Source organism: Aspergillus multicolor (assembly GCF_047715735.1).
Source record: "Aspergillus multicolor strain CBS 133.54 unplaced genomic scaffold BDW74scaffold_2, whole genome shotgun sequence".
NCBI classification, from domain to species: domain Eukaryota; kingdom Fungi; phylum Ascomycota; class Eurotiomycetes; order Eurotiales; family Aspergillaceae; genus Aspergillus; species Aspergillus multicolor.
Genome location: NW_027395953.1, coordinates 2,057,223 through 2,071,962, shown reverse-complemented (window position 1 = coordinate 2,071,962; position 14,740 = coordinate 2,057,223). Strand labels below are relative to the sequence as shown.

General features: G+C 50.2%; 7 protein-coding genes across 7 annotated transcripts; 5 read left to right on the top strand and 2 right to left on the bottom strand.

Annotated features, from left to right (window-relative positions):
• Positions 1-1,061: 1,061 nt before the first annotated feature.
• Positions 1,062-3,539, top strand: BDW74DRAFT_144897 (putative MFS transporter). Its single transcript, XM_073723116.1, has 4 exons — positions 1,062-1,944; positions 2,000-2,423; positions 2,481-3,228; positions 3,290-3,539. The coding sequence occupies exons 1-4, from the start codon at positions 1,693-1,695 to the stop codon at positions 3,411-3,413; spliced, it is 1,548 nt and encodes a 515-aa protein (XP_073589064.1). The 5' UTR covers positions 1,062-1,692; the 3' UTR covers positions 3,414-3,539.
• A 205-nt stretch (positions 3,540-3,744) lies between these two features.
• BDW74DRAFT_144895 (uncharacterized protein) lies at positions 3,745-4,212 on the top strand (the record flags this gene model as incomplete). The annotated part of the gene is made up of 3 exons (XM_073723115.1): positions 3,745-3,871; positions 3,932-3,971; positions 4,028-4,212. 3 exons carry the CDS (start codon positions 3,748-3,750, stop codon positions 4,155-4,157), a joined length of 294 nt encoding a protein of 97 aa, XP_073589063.1. The 3' UTR covers positions 4,158-4,212.
• Positions 4,203-4,740, top strand: BDW74DRAFT_144894 (uncharacterized protein; the record flags this gene model as incomplete). The annotated part of the gene is made up of 2 exons (XM_073723114.1): positions 4,203-4,566; positions 4,619-4,740. Coding segments are annotated over exons 1-2 (354 nt in total), but the record flags the coding sequence as incomplete, so codon positions are not given.
• Positions 4,741-5,551: 811 nt separating this feature from the next.
• BDW74DRAFT_50911 (uncharacterized protein) lies at positions 5,552-7,510 on the top strand. Its single transcript, XM_073733002.1, has 2 exons — positions 5,552-5,897; positions 5,968-7,510. Exons 1-2 carry the CDS (start codon positions 5,696-5,698, stop codon positions 7,395-7,397), a joined length of 1,632 nt encoding a protein of 543 aa, XP_073589061.1. The 5' UTR covers positions 5,552-5,695; the 3' UTR covers positions 7,398-7,510.
• Positions 7,511-8,551, bottom strand: BDW74DRAFT_50906 (putative isochorismatase family hydrolase). The gene is made up of 4 exons (XM_073733001.1): positions 8,449-8,551; positions 8,366-8,381; positions 8,240-8,293; positions 7,511-8,146 (listed from the first exon to the last, which is right to left on the bottom strand). Exons 1-4 carry the CDS (start codon positions 8,477-8,479, stop codon positions 7,624-7,626), a joined length of 624 nt encoding a protein of 207 aa, XP_073589060.1. The 5' UTR covers positions 8,480-8,551; the 3' UTR covers positions 7,511-7,623.
• Positions 8,552-9,279: 728 nt separating this feature from the next.
• BDW74DRAFT_50894 (translation initiation factor eIF5) lies at positions 9,280-10,910 on the top strand. Its single transcript, XM_073733000.1, has one exon. The coding sequence runs from the start codon at positions 9,457-9,459 to the stop codon at positions 10,723-10,725; it is 1,269 nt and encodes a 422-aa protein (XP_073589059.1). The 5' UTR covers positions 9,280-9,456; the 3' UTR covers positions 10,726-10,910.
• Positions 10,911-11,125: 215 nt separating this feature from the next.
• BDW74DRAFT_173789 (uncharacterized protein) lies at positions 11,126-14,722 on the bottom strand (the record flags this gene model as incomplete). Its single annotated transcript, XM_073727874.1, has 2 exons — positions 11,126-14,638; positions 14,690-14,722. The coding sequence occupies 2 exons, from the start codon at positions 14,720-14,722 to the stop codon at positions 11,126-11,128; spliced, it is 3,546 nt and encodes a 1,181-aa protein (XP_073589058.1).
• Positions 14,723-14,740: the final 18 nt, after the last annotated feature.

Here is a 14,740-nt window from a genome sequence, read left to right as displayed (position 1 = left end):
TATTCTCTTGGAGCAGAGAGTCCTGGAAGATTGACGCTGGATTTCCCTTGCGTTGACTAGTCTTGCTCAGATGGTAGACTCACAACGTGAGGTCCGGATATATTAACCAGCGCCCAGGTAAGCCTTCATTCAGCAAGGTGGATCAGACATAGTGAGGTTCTCACCGCACACACCCAAATCAGTTTCCCTTACAGCTCTAAATCATAAGGTAGGATACCTGTCGTACTTATGTAGGCCTGTATAGCACAGCATAAGCAGAATTTGCTCTAACCCCAGATTTGGCTATATGCATGGGAGTATTCAGCGGCCAAGCCAACACGAAAAGATCAAGAAACGATATATCACAAGCGATGCAAAGATATCAACGAGTATTAAAACCAAGCAAGTTGATTTGTTGCTGATTTACTTATAGATCAGGCCAACATACGTCGGGTATCTGATAAAGCGATTGGTACGATCACGATGCAGACACTCTATGGGGTTACTTACTCGGCAGATCCTGATTGTATTAAGTCGGAGTACTTATGCTAGACTTTTTGGCAAAAGAACTTAGTACCCTCAAAAATTCCCTAATTTCTAGGTTTAGTATTTACGAAGTAAGGTCCATAATTGCCTTAATCCTGTAGACAAAATATGAAGAAACATTAAATGCTTCTAAAGAACGGTTTATATGCCCAGCGAGGGCTATTATATGTTGGCTAGACTATATAGGCTATAGGGAATTGAATAATTCAAGTACAAAAGGCCGGGCGAATACCAGCAATGTATACTATGTTTTACCCTTCGTAGACCACGCCATGCAGAATACGAGAGCCTCAAACCTCAACGGCGGACCCAGTTCCATTCCCGCGCTTGCCCAGGGCTGTAGGCGGCTACTAACGTTCGTGAGCTTAAGAGAATGCGCCTCTCCGTTGCCGTCAGCCTTTCATTGGCCGTCGTCAATAACCTAGCCATAACCAATCATTGTTGTGGTAGTCCTGGGCCTATGACTGTTAGTGTCTGCTCTTGCCTTATAAAATAGCACTAATGCCCTTCCCATTGTCAGCTCCCACTATCAACATCGACGGGCTAGTCTCGAATCGCGTCCGAGTCTAACCTTTAATTAGAGCAGGCAGTTAACGAATGGACAAGACAAAGGAATACATTTGCTTGCCTAAGGGCATAATGCCGAGATCTTCCCAAGCTTTGTGGCAGTGGTTTCCAAGTAAAGCTTAGCAGGAGAAGGCATCGGGGGCCCGGGGCCCTCATCTTAACTCCGCACATTTTCCTCCCACATCCCCGAGTATCTCCACACTTTAAAGCCCAGGATCGCTGCTAAGCAACGCTGTCAGGCTAATCATGTGTTCTCTCATATATTAGGTAGATGGTCTCCGGCCAGATAAATTCATAATCCTGTGGGGATGCCCGTCCTTCCCCACGACTCCCCACGATTTTCTTCACCTCCGTTATCTTACGCGCCTATTCCCACACTTCCCCAACCGTTTGCCTCAAGCAATATGGCGTAGCGGAAGGGATTGCGCAAGCTCGTCGGTGTTTGTCAGCTCGAGGTTCGCCACAAATCCTGGGGATGCTATATCTATGGCGCCCCCTCTTCATCCGGGGGTGGGCCTACCATTACCCCAGATCATCCCGTCTTGATCCTCATCTCCGTACCACTTTTTCTGTCGTTCATTGCAACTTTATACCAGCAATATGGCACTTGAGGTCACTGAGGTCCCATCCCAGGCTCCTTCTTCGAAGATCAACGCACTAAACGAGGACAAGGACGGCAGCGAGTTCGTCGAAGAAGCAGGAGAAAAGGACGGCGCTTCTGCGTCCGAGTTAGCCGCTTCTCATTTATCAGAGGCCCACCGCGAGTATCTCTTACAGCGTCATGGAACTTTAGATTTGGACCCTCTTCCAAGTGCGTCTCACGCAGACCCATACAACTGGCCTCGCTGGAAGGTATGAGTGCCAGTCCGAAAAGTCATTTCATCACTGACGCAAGTCTGTGTGCTAGAAATTAACCAATCTCATCCTGGTGGCCTTCCACGCATGCATGTCCACCTTCACGGCCTCTATAATCCCAGCATACGAGGACATCTCCATCGACCTCAAAGTTAGCATACAGAAAGCCAGTTACCTGACTTCGCTGCAGATCGCCGTCTTGGGTGGAGCACCTTTATTCTGGAAGCCTCTGTCCAATCGATATGGTCGTCGTCCTATATTCCTGTTATCAACTATTCTGAGTCTCGTTTGCAACATCGGCTGCGCGAAAAGCCCGGACTACGCCTCGATGGCCGCCTGCAGAGCCCTAACTGCCTTCTTTATCTCACCCGCTGCGGCTATTGGCAGTGCGGTAGTAACAGAGACTTTCTTCCGAAAAGAGCGTGGCCGATATATGGGCATTTGGACGTTGATGGTTACCCTAGGTGTTCCAGTCGGTTAGTCTCATTTCTGAAAGCTGCATTACTGCAGTTTGCTGACAACCATTTTCCCAGGGCCCTTAATCTTCGGGTTTGTCGCAAATCGTGCCGGGTATCGCTGGATTTTCTGGGTCCTAGCAATAATCAACGGGGTACAGTTCACCCTGTATATTTTCTTCGGCGCCGAAACCCGCTATATCTCAAGCAACGAGGAGAAAGGTTCTTCATCCAACTTCCTCAAACGGTATCTCTCCTTCCGTCGCATAGACCCAACTCCTTTGAGGTTAAGCGAATTCTACCATCCCCTAACCCTAGTCGTCCGACCAACAGTCTTCATACCTGCTTTCGCATACGCCATGGTCTTTCTATTCGGGAGCGTCCTCATCACCGTCGAAGTCCCCCAACTTCTGCAGGAGAAATTCGGCCTCAATGCAGAACAGGTCGGACTTCAATTCCTGGGCGTCATAATAGGCACCATACTCGGCGAGCAAATCGGCGGCTCGATGTCTGACCTCTGGATGAACCGCCGTACTCGCAAGCTCCAAGCCAGGCCGGATCCAGAATTTCGTCTCTGGCTCAGCTACCCAGGTGTCCTTTTGACAATTGTCGGTGTGATTGTATTCTTGGTCTGCACCCAGCAGGCGCCTGAAGGTCACTGGCAGGTTTCGCCGATTGTTGGCACGGCGATAGCAGCTTTCGGAAACCAGGTCGTTACGACGGTACTGGTCACGTATGCTGTGGACTCCTATCCCCAGGACTCGGGCAGTGTCGGGGTCTTTGTTACCTTTGTGAGACAGATTTGGGGCTTTATTGGGCCATTCTGGTACGTCTCTTAGTTTTCATCTGCTGGCTCCTTGAAGCATGTCTGACTCGTCACGGCATAGGTTCCCTGATATGTTTAGTAACATCGGCGTTGCTGCAAGCTCGGGTGTTGCCGCTAGTCTCATGTTTGTATTCAGCTTTTTGTTGATAATTCCGGTGCATGTTGCCGGATCGAAGTGGCGTTAGTTGTGCGAGGGATATATATTCTGGCAACTGTGATAATTCTCGGGTAGAACGATTTGGTATCCTTGATTTGGCTCTTGGTCTTACTATATAAAAACACAAATGAGCACCTGATCCGATAAGATGCACTTAGATGAGGTTAACTAGCAGACAAAGATAAGATATCGGGGAGTGTTCGTTGTGAGATCACCGAAGCTTGTTGTCGATTGCGGGGCCAACGGTCTGAGTTTATCCACCTATGGGCCGGACTATATAAAGCAACGTCTCCCCAAATGAGACCAACATCTTGAATTGTATACCCAGCCGCTTCGGTATTCTAGAAATAGAGACACATACCATGTTTTCCGCCGAGGAGTCGTTGTACAAGCCCTACGATCAGTTTGTTCTCTTCGGAGACTCGATCACCCAGATGTCTGCTAGTCAAGACCAGGGATTTGGATTCCAGCCTGCGCTCCAGGATGGTAAGTGCTCTCTACTTCCCTAGTACTGGGTGGTCTACGATCCTTAACATGTTGCGAAAGGCTACTCGAGAGCACTGGATGTAATCAACCGCGGATTCGGGTGCGCTTCTTCCTCGACGTACCACGATAGCTTCGTTTCACTGACAAAGACCTCAGTGGGTATACAACTGCGCATGCAGTCAAGGTGTTTCCGAAATTCTTCCCGACCCCAGAAATAGCAACTGTCCGGTTTTTGGTGGGCTCGGATACCCTACCTCCCATTCTCCAGCAAAGTGCATGTGGCTGATACCTACTGTAGACAATCTGGTTCGGGGCCAACGATGCATCGCTCCTTGAATCCAATAATAAGCAGCACGTTCCTCTGGACGTGTACAAGAAGAATCTGGCCGCGCTTGTCCAACACCCCGCAACGGTTGCCCAGCAGCCGCACATTCTAATCATTACTCCAACTCCGATTAATGAGTACCAGCTGCAAAGCTTCGACGAGGACAAGGGTAATGTCCACCCCACGCGGACGAACAGTCATACGCGCGAGTATGCGCAAGCTGCGCGTGAGGTTGCTGAGTCTCTGGATGTTCCGGTTGTTGATCTCTGGACGGCGTTCATGGCGGCCGCAGGTTGGAAGGATGGGGAGCCTCTTATCGGGTCGAGAGAGGTGCCGAATGTCGATAAGTTTGCGAGCTTATTCACGGATGGTGCGTGATCCCTTCATTGTAAGGTGATACTATTACTAATCTGTCAATACAGGGCTGCATCTTACGGCAGACGGCTATCGGATTGTATACGACAAGGTTGTTGAGGCGATCCAGACGAATTGGCCGGACCAGGCACCGGGGAAGCTTCCCTTCGTGTTCCCAGGCTGGATGGAGGCGCCGAAATGATAGAGAGCCCCATTCAAATAGCAATTAGCCTAATATGGGTGTATATTTAGATATGTCGGAAACCTCAAATGTTCGAGTTAAAGATAGATCCAAAAGCGGTCTAGACTTGAATTGAAGGTGCCAAGGCTGTGATGTAGTGTCGACAGGTCGATGTTACGATCCCCTCACGATTTCTCCGTCCAACATTCACCCGTGTGGCCTCTTGTGTTTCTAATTCTCCCAGACAACTGGTATTGTCTCTCTGCTTTCCAAGCCTGCCATCATAAACTATCCTGCCGGCACCTGCCCATCCTCGAGTTCGAATCAATTCCCCGCCGACGAATTCGCTCCTGCCCCCTCCCTTCGAAACCCGTCGGAAGAGAAACATCCTCTGCAGCCCGTGCCCAGTCTCAGTGTTACAAAATAATCCGTGAGTCTAACAGTCGATCGTTGTATTTGAACACTGCCCCCGACTCGCTGTCCTCGAACCGAACGCCTGTACTCCGTATACTCGCGCCAAACCTGCTTCTCGTCTCCGAAATCGTCGCCTTTGTAACCTTCCATCTATATCGCCATTTATCCCGAACTCTCGCCGCATACATAATATACCGATCGTCCACACCTCGTTATTCAATTAAGTCAATTCTACGACTGAGATTAGTTACCCATCTGTGAAACCACCACATACTTGTTCAGTGCATTTCGGGTGGACGGCCGGAGGGCCGTCTCAGTTTACGAGGGTGGAGGAGTTTCGAGTGGTAACGTGGCCTGGCTAGACGGCGGAATAATAGAGTGAGTTCGTGGGAAACGATATTGATACTGTCTGGGGTCCAAGCTTGGTGTGTATGTTTGATTGTTCGACCTTGAGGTAGGTATTCGCAGGCCACTGTTTACAACGCCTTCGAGTGAATTGCCCCTCCAGCAAGGCTACGTCTGCTGCTCAGTCCCTACGCTCCAGCCGGCAATGGATGCTCAGTATCCCTTTGCCTCACGCGACGATATCTGGCGCGTTTTCGAAGAGTTGAAAGACCTCCACGCCACGCAGATCGAGCAGGCGGACCGCATTGCGAGGCTCGAGCGCCGAAGAGACGAGGATGCAAGGTTGAAAAGTGTCTGGGGGCCCCTGTCACCTTTTCCAAGCTCCGTTGGCGGCACAGTACCGACAGGTATGGAACTTGCGTTTGCTGCCGTTTGCCTCCACTATTTTGTTAATCAATGTGTCCTGTGTCTTTATAGATCCCGCTTTCCAACCTACCGTCGATACCTTTAAGGGATTTGATCAAGGACAACATCAGAATATGAGTGCCATGGCCCTAGATACCGAAGATGAGCCGAGGAGGGGGACGTCAAGAGCAAATAGTGTTCGGTTTGATGAGAGTGCCATACATGGGTATTACGGACAAGCCAATCGCTCTAGCAGTGAGCTTCCGATAAGAACTGGAAGTGGGATGGGAAGCCTTCCTTTAACCGAACGATCTCTATCCCATCGGTCAGACGGGAGACAAAGCTCATCGGGGTATTCCCATCACTCAGCACGGACTAATAGCCTTGGGTTAGAGACAACCAGCAGGTTAATGGGATCGATGATGAGTGACTCGCCTATCATTCCTCCGCCCGGTCTTTTTCTCCTTGGTCCTGTGCCAGCGATAATACGGTGTTGGCTGACCACAAATTTCTCCAACGAATCTCTCCTTTACGCGGCGGTTTGCAGTGGATCGTATAGATCTTGGCTGGGCTATTCTATGGTCCAAAAGCTAGGCCTAGAAGACCAACTGGTGCAGGAAGTGGACTCCCAATCCATCAAGCTTCCAATGTACCTCCCTGAAGCTAGTGTGCATCAGGCTTCATCACGTCCTAGTAGTCCTGAGCCTCAGGTCCCTACCTTGACCATTCGCTTCCTTGTTCATCATGCTGATATGGGTGACAACTCGGTCCAGATCATTCTTGGCAGCGATATCCTCCGTGCCCACAATGCTGACATCATGTTCTCGCAAGACAAGATTATTATGGTGGATGACAGTAGGAACAAGGTCTCTATTCCTCTGGTACGGCCTGAAAACGATTCTGTTTTCAAGAATCTACACACGGCATCTAGAGTCGTGAATTCATCAGGGGGCATCTCTCGAACATCGCTTGACTTGAAGAGTGAACGTGCCGAGACGGACAGTTCGTCTGCTGTCGGTGTAATTGGGAAGCATCCTCGGGATCCCCCACCGGCGCCTTCTTCAGGTCGAGATTCTGCCGCCGAGTTCGCAACTAACCGCAACACACGTCCCACAGAAGATCTAGCGGCCAGCAAGGACAACAGCCAACAGGCTCCGGCCAAGGCTGCCGCGCCTCTTGATACGCAAGGAGAAAACGTCGCGAAGGCAGAGCCCGCTGGTGTATGGGGCTCATGGAAGCGCGACACAAAGCCTGATCTAAACACTCCTGGAGCGGGGAAGTCCTCTCGTCCACGTACGATGAAGGTGCTTCGAACGTCCAAATCCATGAATCGAAGTATTTCGGGTACTGGCCCGCCCGGCGGCTCCGGCAACGAGTCTACAGGGCCTTCATCATCACAGCCTGCATCAGAAATGGCGTCGCCCGAAAGCCGAACGGGGAAGCCTCTCACCCCCAATCCGATTGGAGGTGCTTCGGCCTTCCCATGGCTTAATTCGTCCTGATTTTCGGATTAGGTATGCCCTGATTGGAATATATCAGGGTATGACATTCGAACAGTGATGATTTGGCCTGAATAACGACTTTATTGATCAGCGGCACTCAGCGCAAGGAAAAGTTTTGGATGAAGACGCTCTCTTCAAGGTATCAGATTACGTTGTCATAAACTGTGATAGCAGGCCTCTTAGCGTATTAATACATACATGAGATACACGTCTAACAAACCCTGCTCTAGATCTTCGAAAGCTTATCTAATGCCTCCTTGGTCTCTTCCTTGGTCTCTTTCACAAGCCCCGTAATTGCCTTGAAATGCTGATGGCTCGCGTCTCCCAGGATTTCAAACAAGATACTCTCACTTGTCGTTATAATGGCACCCGCATCCCGCAACCTCGCCAGCGCAATGGCCCTCTCCTCCACATTGATACTGCTCACACCGTCGACAAGCACATACACCCGATGCCCACGCTCCAGCAAATCCAGTGTCGTCTGCGTCACGCAGATATGTGTCTCGATACCGACGATGATCGCATCAAGCGGTGTCTCTCCCTTCGTCGGAAGCGGAAGCAGCGAGTCAAGCTCCGGTGTGATCATCGAGAAAAGCGTCTTGTCGATGTCGGCGTGGACATTGGGGCCGTTGAGGTGCTGCTGCAGCGCGGGAACAGTAGGGCCTAGCCGGGCGCGGTTCTGAGTTGTGATGTAGGTTGGTATTGAGAGAGTGTTTGTTGCGCGGAGGAGCTTTGTTGTTGTTGATACGCTGTTTTCATATCGAATTAGAAGGGCATTGACAATGGGAGGCGGAATTATAGCGGCGTTGAGGAGGCAAAGGTGAGCGGATATGGGTGCGTACATCTTGGGGAACTCGAAGATGGCCTTCTCGAATTTCTCCTGCAGGTCGCAGATGCTGTTGGTGCGGACTGGTCAGCATGGTTCAACGTAGTGTAACCGGCCAATATGGATATGGGATGTGGCGTACAAGACCGCTGGGTTGCCTGGATTATTCCGCGGTTAGTTGGGATCGATAGTCGCATGACTTTTATTGAGCGGGAAAGAACGTACGGATGCGACAAGCTCGGGATATGGCAGCCATTGTGTTTTATGAGTATAGATTGTATATAAAGAGTAGTTTCTGGGTCAGAATTCGTAAAAGGGGCGGGTAGACAAAGACATTGATTGAGGAATCAGAGTATTTAGGAGAGGGAGAGCGGGGGTCGTGCGGGGAAATAAATCTGTTTTGGCCTAATGGACAAGGCAAAAACGCACATTCCACGTGACTCGGCTCGGAGTTCGGTCGGATGCTCGGCGCATTGACCTGACTCAGCCGTGGGGTTGTTCGCATTTTTCTTTTCCTGACTAAGAAGGAAAGACTCAATGCTTGGCGAAACGGTCGGTTCCTTTTCTTCATCCTCGCTTTCTTTCTTCCCTTCTTCTTTTCTCACCACCACTGCCAACTCCTCATTTCGGCTTCATTTGCTACCCATCAGCTTTGGACTCCGTTCCATCGTCAAACCCTCATAGCGGAAAGCGCAAATTCGCCTTCTCGGTTTTTCAGCTATAAATTCTTCCTGGTTAGTACTGCACAGGTCGACTGTCGGATCACCATCAAAATCAAGGCGTCCTCAAGAGTCTGACTTTTCGCCCGCTACGCTTTCCTCCAGAAGAACCACCCGCTGGTTTATCTCTCTTCCGGCCAGAGAAAGCCACAGAAATAGAAAAGACCCGAGAAGCTGTCTATGTATTCGTCCTGCGTCAGAGATTTCGAACACCACCTGCCGCTCAAGCTGCAAACGTTTCGCTCTATATCGAAACCTTGTAGTTTTTACTCAAAGACCTGTGGCTGAAACCTCGCAAAGGCTTTCTGCTGCCTCCTTCAAAAATCAGCTCTAGTGGTTCTGTTTGAACAACCGCCACCATTTCACCACCAAGAAATAATCGAGTGACTCGCGGCGTATGTCTTGTCTCTTGAATAGATCCTTTGTCCAGGTTTCCTTACGCTTTTCGTCTCGTCCGTCGTCGCCTCTTTAAACCGTCGAAAAAAAATCTTTCTCGTCAACAACAACCGTCATCATGGCCCCCAACAACATCAACATCCGTCGTGATGTCTCCGACCCCTTCTACCGTTACAAGATGGAGCCCTTGCACTCCAAAATTGAGGGCAAGGGTAACGGTATCAAGACTGTCATCGTCAACCTGAACTCGGTTGCGGGATCCTTGAGCCGTCCTCCTGCCTATGTCATCAAGTATTTTGGCTTTGAACTCGGCGCTCAGGCCAATGCTAAGCCTACTGATGACCGCTGGATCATCAACGGTGCCCATGATGCCAAGAAGCTTCAAGACTATCTTGACGGTTTCATTTCTAAGTTCGTTCTCTGCAAGAAGTGCAAGAACCCGGAAACCGATGTTATCATTAAAGACGAGAAAATCATCCTGGACTGCAAGGCTTGCGGTCAGCGCTCTGATGTTGACCCCCGTCTCAAGCTCAGCACCTTCATCCTCCGCAACAACACCTCCGGCAAGGGCAAGAAGGACAAGTCTTCCAAGAAGTCTCGCCGCGAGCGTAACAAGGAGAAGGATGCCGCCAATGGAGAGACCAACGGCAGCCCAGGCGACAGCAACTCTGACAACGGCGATGACAACGAGGATGGCGCCATTGAAGCCGGCAGCGATGATGAACTTACTCGTCGCATCAACAACGCCGCTCAGGATATTGAGGCTGAGGATGAGATCGAGGACGACAACTGGAACGTTGACGTCTCCGAAGAGGCCGTCAAGGCTCGTGCCAAGGAACTTCCTGATGACCTGAAGCGCGCCCTTGCTCTTGACGAAGGTGATGACGATGGTGCCGACGGCCCTACCGCTTACGATGAACTTGGCAGCTGGGTCCTTGACACTTCTAAGGCGAAGGGCGGTGTCACTAAGGTCGAAGATGTCGAGATTTACCTGAAGGCTAAGGAGCTCGGTATCGAGGCTAAGCACAGAACTCTCGCCGTTCTTGCTCAGACCATCTTCGATGAGAAGATCGCTAAGCAGATCGAAGGCCGCGCCCCTCTGCTCAAGAAGATGATTACTTCCGAGCGCCACGAGAAAGCCTTCCTTGGTGGTACCGAGCGCTTTCTCGGCAAGGAACACCCTGAGCTTATCTCTCAGGTTCCCGCCGTCCTGCTCGAGTTCTACCAAAATGACGTGGTCTCGGAGGAAACTCTCAAGGCCTGGTGCTCCAAGGCTAGCAAGAAGTACGTCGACATCTCGACCAGCAAGAAGGTCCGCAAGGCTGCCGAGCCCTTCCTTCAGTGGCTCGAGAGCGCCGAGAGTGAGGAGGACAGCGACGACGAGTAAATCCGTGGTCTCCGGCAATGAACTGTTTTTCAGGCAATTTTGGCGCTTTTTTGATGCTGTTATTTCTGTCGTTTCCGACCTTCGTCGCTCTCTTATGATCTGCACCCAGACTGCCAGACTCAATGTTGACTCTTGTCAATTTCAGATAGCCCAGAACAAAAGGCCTGAGTGGTCGTAGTTTTAGTCTGAATATTACTAGCAATCTCTGCTCTTATTATATCGTGCATTGTTCTGAATTTGTTTATTTAACTAATCTTGTTAGCGAGACATTTGACACACATTCTACATAGTATGTAGGTGACTCTTAACCAAGAGTACTTTGTTGCTAGCACAGGCATATTTGCGATCGAAAACGTTCTATACATGGATTTAACTACCGAAGAACTCCTGTAAGTCCATCCTAAAAGCTCATCTCCGCAAACTGCAGCTGACCACCAGCAAAAGTCACCGGTCCCAACAATCCAAAATCAAGACCGCAAGTCTGCTGCAATTTCTCATCAACGACTCTCACACCCTTCTTTACCTTCAGCCCATCCTTAAACCGGGCATCCTGCTGCTTAAAGATAAACCACGTCAAATCCGGATTCCATGTCTCCATAGCCTGAATGACATTCTCAATTGACTCGGTCTCTGCCTCCGCGCCGACAGCGGATGAGCCGCGGGAGAAGTAGTATTCTGGCTCTGCATACCGCGCTATCCATTCACCGAGGATATGGCAAATCCGATCACCGACTGCCAAAGGCAGACGAACGTGTGAGAGAAGCGTCAAGAAGAGCGAGATCAATGCGCGCCAGAGGGTATGGTGTGGTGTGAAAGCGCGGGAGCCGGATGAGGACCCGGCTTTTGTTATGGAGAGAGATTGGATGAAGACCGTTCCTGCTGGTTGTGTGGTAGTTAGTGCTCCTTCAGACTGAGATTGATTACTAGAACCGCTGGCGCCTTTGAGAAGATGCTGCGCTTGCTGCCGCTCGACATTCTTATCTGTATCCTGGCGGACCTTTTCCCAGGCGCGGTTGTAGATGCGCTCCCAGCGCGGGAACTCCGTTTCGATGCGGGAGGCCATGAAGTCGCCGGCTGAGGTGAACATTGTTTCGACGGCTTTGCAGGCGGTCGTTGTGACGAAGACTTCTTCTTGAAAGTCGAAGTCGTTGTCGAGGCCTTGGGTTTGGCGGTCTCTTTGGCTGGTGATGTTGGTGGTGGTTTCTAGGCCCAGTAGGGCTGTGGAAGAAGATGGTGCTGTGCTGGCGAGAGAAGAAGGAAATGTGATTTTTGAGACGACGGCTGGCCAGAGGTCGTTTATGAGTGGGAGGAAGCTCTTTTCGTCTGCTGCGAGGACGGGGAGGATGTCTATGAGCTTGGAGAGTAGGGAGCGGCGGAGGTATGGGGATGGTGAGGAGAGGTGGAGGGGTAAGGACTTGATGATGTGGAGGAGGAGAGAGTGTGTTTTGCTTAGTGGTTTTTCGGCATCTTCGGGTTCTTGGGGTGGGGGTAGAGGCTCGTCCGACTCGTCTCTGTTCAGGATGTCTGATAGAGAGTCACCGTCAAGGGTGTCTTTTTGGCATCTGTCTTCACTCTCTTCAGCCCATGGTCGGGCTGGGTGAGATAGGCGTCCATCGTCTCCCGTTGATTCGGCATCTTCGAGGCGCTTCGCTTTTCGCCGGTTGAAGTCCTCTGCGAGGGTGAAGATGCTTATTTCTTGGTATTTTCGTTTGAGGTGATCGGGTGCCTTTCCGGTGCCGTTTTCGATTGCTAGGATCGACGGAGTCTTTGTGCCTTCCTCGACAATAGCAGCCAGCGTCTTGAACATCAGCTCGACGAGTTTTGGATATCCATGGTAGAGGTCTAAAATGCAAAAAATTGAGTCCACGAGGTCGTCCAAGTAAGGAATAAGTCGCGCACCGCACAACTTCACCATCATAAGCAGGACTTGCGGAGGGTACGGTGATACGTCAAACGTATTTAATTTCAGAGCCACGCAGTTCACGAGGTAATCAACATTTTCCACAATCATGGTACTGGTGTCAGGGTAGTTGCAGGCCTGCGTGAGAATGTTAAGGCATGTCATTGCATGTCTCTGCAAGGCTTGATTGTTAGACGCGAGCAGTTGCAAGACGGGATACAACGCATCCATGAGTTCAGGGCGGAAAGCTTCTCGTAGTTCCTGGGATTGGAGAGCGACGGCTTCAAGAGCAAGTGCGGAGGCTTGCCAGTCGCTAGTTTCACCTGCCACTGGCTCGTTGAGTATAGGCAAAGAGATATAGTATAGCTCCTCAATCATATTAGCCCTCGTAGAGTATGGAGACGACGGCTCCACGGAATCCAACGAGATAAACTCGTCAAAACTGTTCGCATACTGCGTTGTATCCTTCAGGAATGCAGTGGCCAGCCATAATGGTGCGATGATTGAGTTCCCTTGTTCATGATGGATACGGTTGACAATCAGACGACTGATTTCACTAGCTGAATTGGAGAGATTGAGCCGGGCAATCATCCTCCGGAGGTCCTTAAGAGTTTGCTGTTGACTTTTGTGCTCTAGCAGTACAGGTGAAAAGGTGATAGCATCTTTGCCAGCATCTAGAACTTCCAACGTTTGATTGTTCGTCAGCTCCTGGTTCAATGGCTGAAGTGCGCTGGTGGAGTTATTAGCAATAACAGCAACACTGTCGCATAATCCGGCAGTTAGGCTGCTAGTAAGAAGTTCAGATCCGGACTGGATTTCGGAGAGGACCTGAAAAGCAGTGGCTATCTGCTTAATAGCCCACTGCTTGGATGTTTCATCATTGCTCTGCATCGTTCTCGGAAAAGCAGTAAGCCAGCTATGCAGCGATTCCTTGAGCGAATCCAGAACTGTGGGGTAAGTGGTAGCCAGGTGCTTTAGCGAGGAGTATGCATTGTTTGGCATCTGGTGCTCATTGAGTTCTGATAGTACAACAATGGTTTCGACCAGCACAGGTATTGATTCCTGTAATGTAGTGAGACAGTCCTCTATGACCACAATGCACAGATGCAACAATTGATCTTGGACTTCCTCGCGCTCGTGCCGTCTTAGCTGAATAACTTGAGTCAATGCGAGCTTGATCTGAGAAGTTGTTGCCTTCAACCAAGACTCGTCCAGCACAAGTCTCTCATCGCCCTGTGGTTGAATAGCTTTCTCCGGCAATTGCGCATTAGCACGATCATTAAGGACCGTTTTCAACATATCGCAAAGTACACGTAGACAGATTGTAAGTACTTTATATGACCTCCGGGTCTGGGTCGTCGGTTTCAATACCTTTGCCAATGCTGAGACAGTCCGCGGCATTATGCTCGCGAGAACAACACGATCAGTAACGCGGCGATAGAGTGCTTCGAGCGCTTTGGCAGCAGAGATACAAAGCTCATCTGATCGATCACTGGCAATCCCTTCTAGCAGGAGATATACAGTCTGATCAACGACCGTGGCGGTACCAATCTCGTGATACAAAGTCCGTTCTGCTACGGGCCCGGACAACACATCAAATATGGCATATAGACAGGCGAATCCCGCGATTTCCAGCTCAACAGAAGATGTCTGTATAGTCTGATTCTTCTTTGCACTATCTGGAGCACCGCCCACAATTAGTGTCAATAGAATGACTAATTGCTTCCCCATTTGAGGTGATAGGCGTGCCTTCCATCCTTGTGAAACAAGAACTTGTAGGCAGTTGACGGCCAGCTCCAGGACATTAACAGGGACCCTCTTTGACTCGTTGAAGATATGTGCTAGAGGGAAGAAAGCATATTCGGCCAGCTTCTCGTCCAGGGCATGCTTTCCTGCAAGTTCATCCAGAACATTGTACACAGAACGAAGTGCTCTAAGGACTTCAACAGGGCTAGCCTGGTGTCCTCGAAACTTCAATCCAACCGAACTTAGCTCCACACATGGCTCTCGAAGCTTCGATTCAGTCAGCTTCTAGATATTCATGTTTGCGCTTTTGAGAGATACCTTTCTGAAAGCTTCCTGGCGAACGCTATCCATCTGGCCTATCGGCGTACA

Bases quoted from the DNA above. Each gene is read 5' to 3' on its own strand.
- BDW74DRAFT_50911 (XM_073733002.1), top strand. From the start codon at position 5,696: ATGGATGCTCAGTATCCCTTTGCCTCACGCGACGATATCTGGCGCGTT. The intron at 5,898-5,967 runs GTATGGAACTTG...GTGTCTTTATAG, and splicing joins TGGCGGCACAGTACCGACAG to ATCCCGCTTTCCAACCTACC.
- BDW74DRAFT_144897 (XM_073723116.1), top strand. From the start codon at position 1,693: ATGGCACTTGAGGTCACTGAGGTCCCATCCCAGGCTCCTTCTTCGAAG. The intron at 2,424-2,480 runs GTTAGTCTCATT...CCATTTTCCCAG, and splicing joins TACCCTAGGTGTTCCAGTCG to GGCCCTTAATCTTCGGGTTT. The intron at 3,229-3,289 runs GTACGTCTCTTA...GTCACGGCATAG, and splicing joins GGCTTTATTGGGCCATTCTG to GTTCCCTGATATGTTTAGTA.
- BDW74DRAFT_50894 (XM_073733000.1), top strand. From the start codon at position 9,457: ATGGCCCCCAACAACATCAACATCCGTCGTGATGTCTCCGACCCCTTC.
- BDW74DRAFT_50906 (XM_073733001.1), bottom strand. From the start codon at position 8,479: ATGGCTGCCATATCCCGAGCTTGTCGCATCC. The intron at 8,147-8,239 runs GTACGCACCCAT...ATATGAAAACAG, and splicing joins ATCTTCGAGTTCCCCAAGAT to CGTATCAACAACAACAAAGC.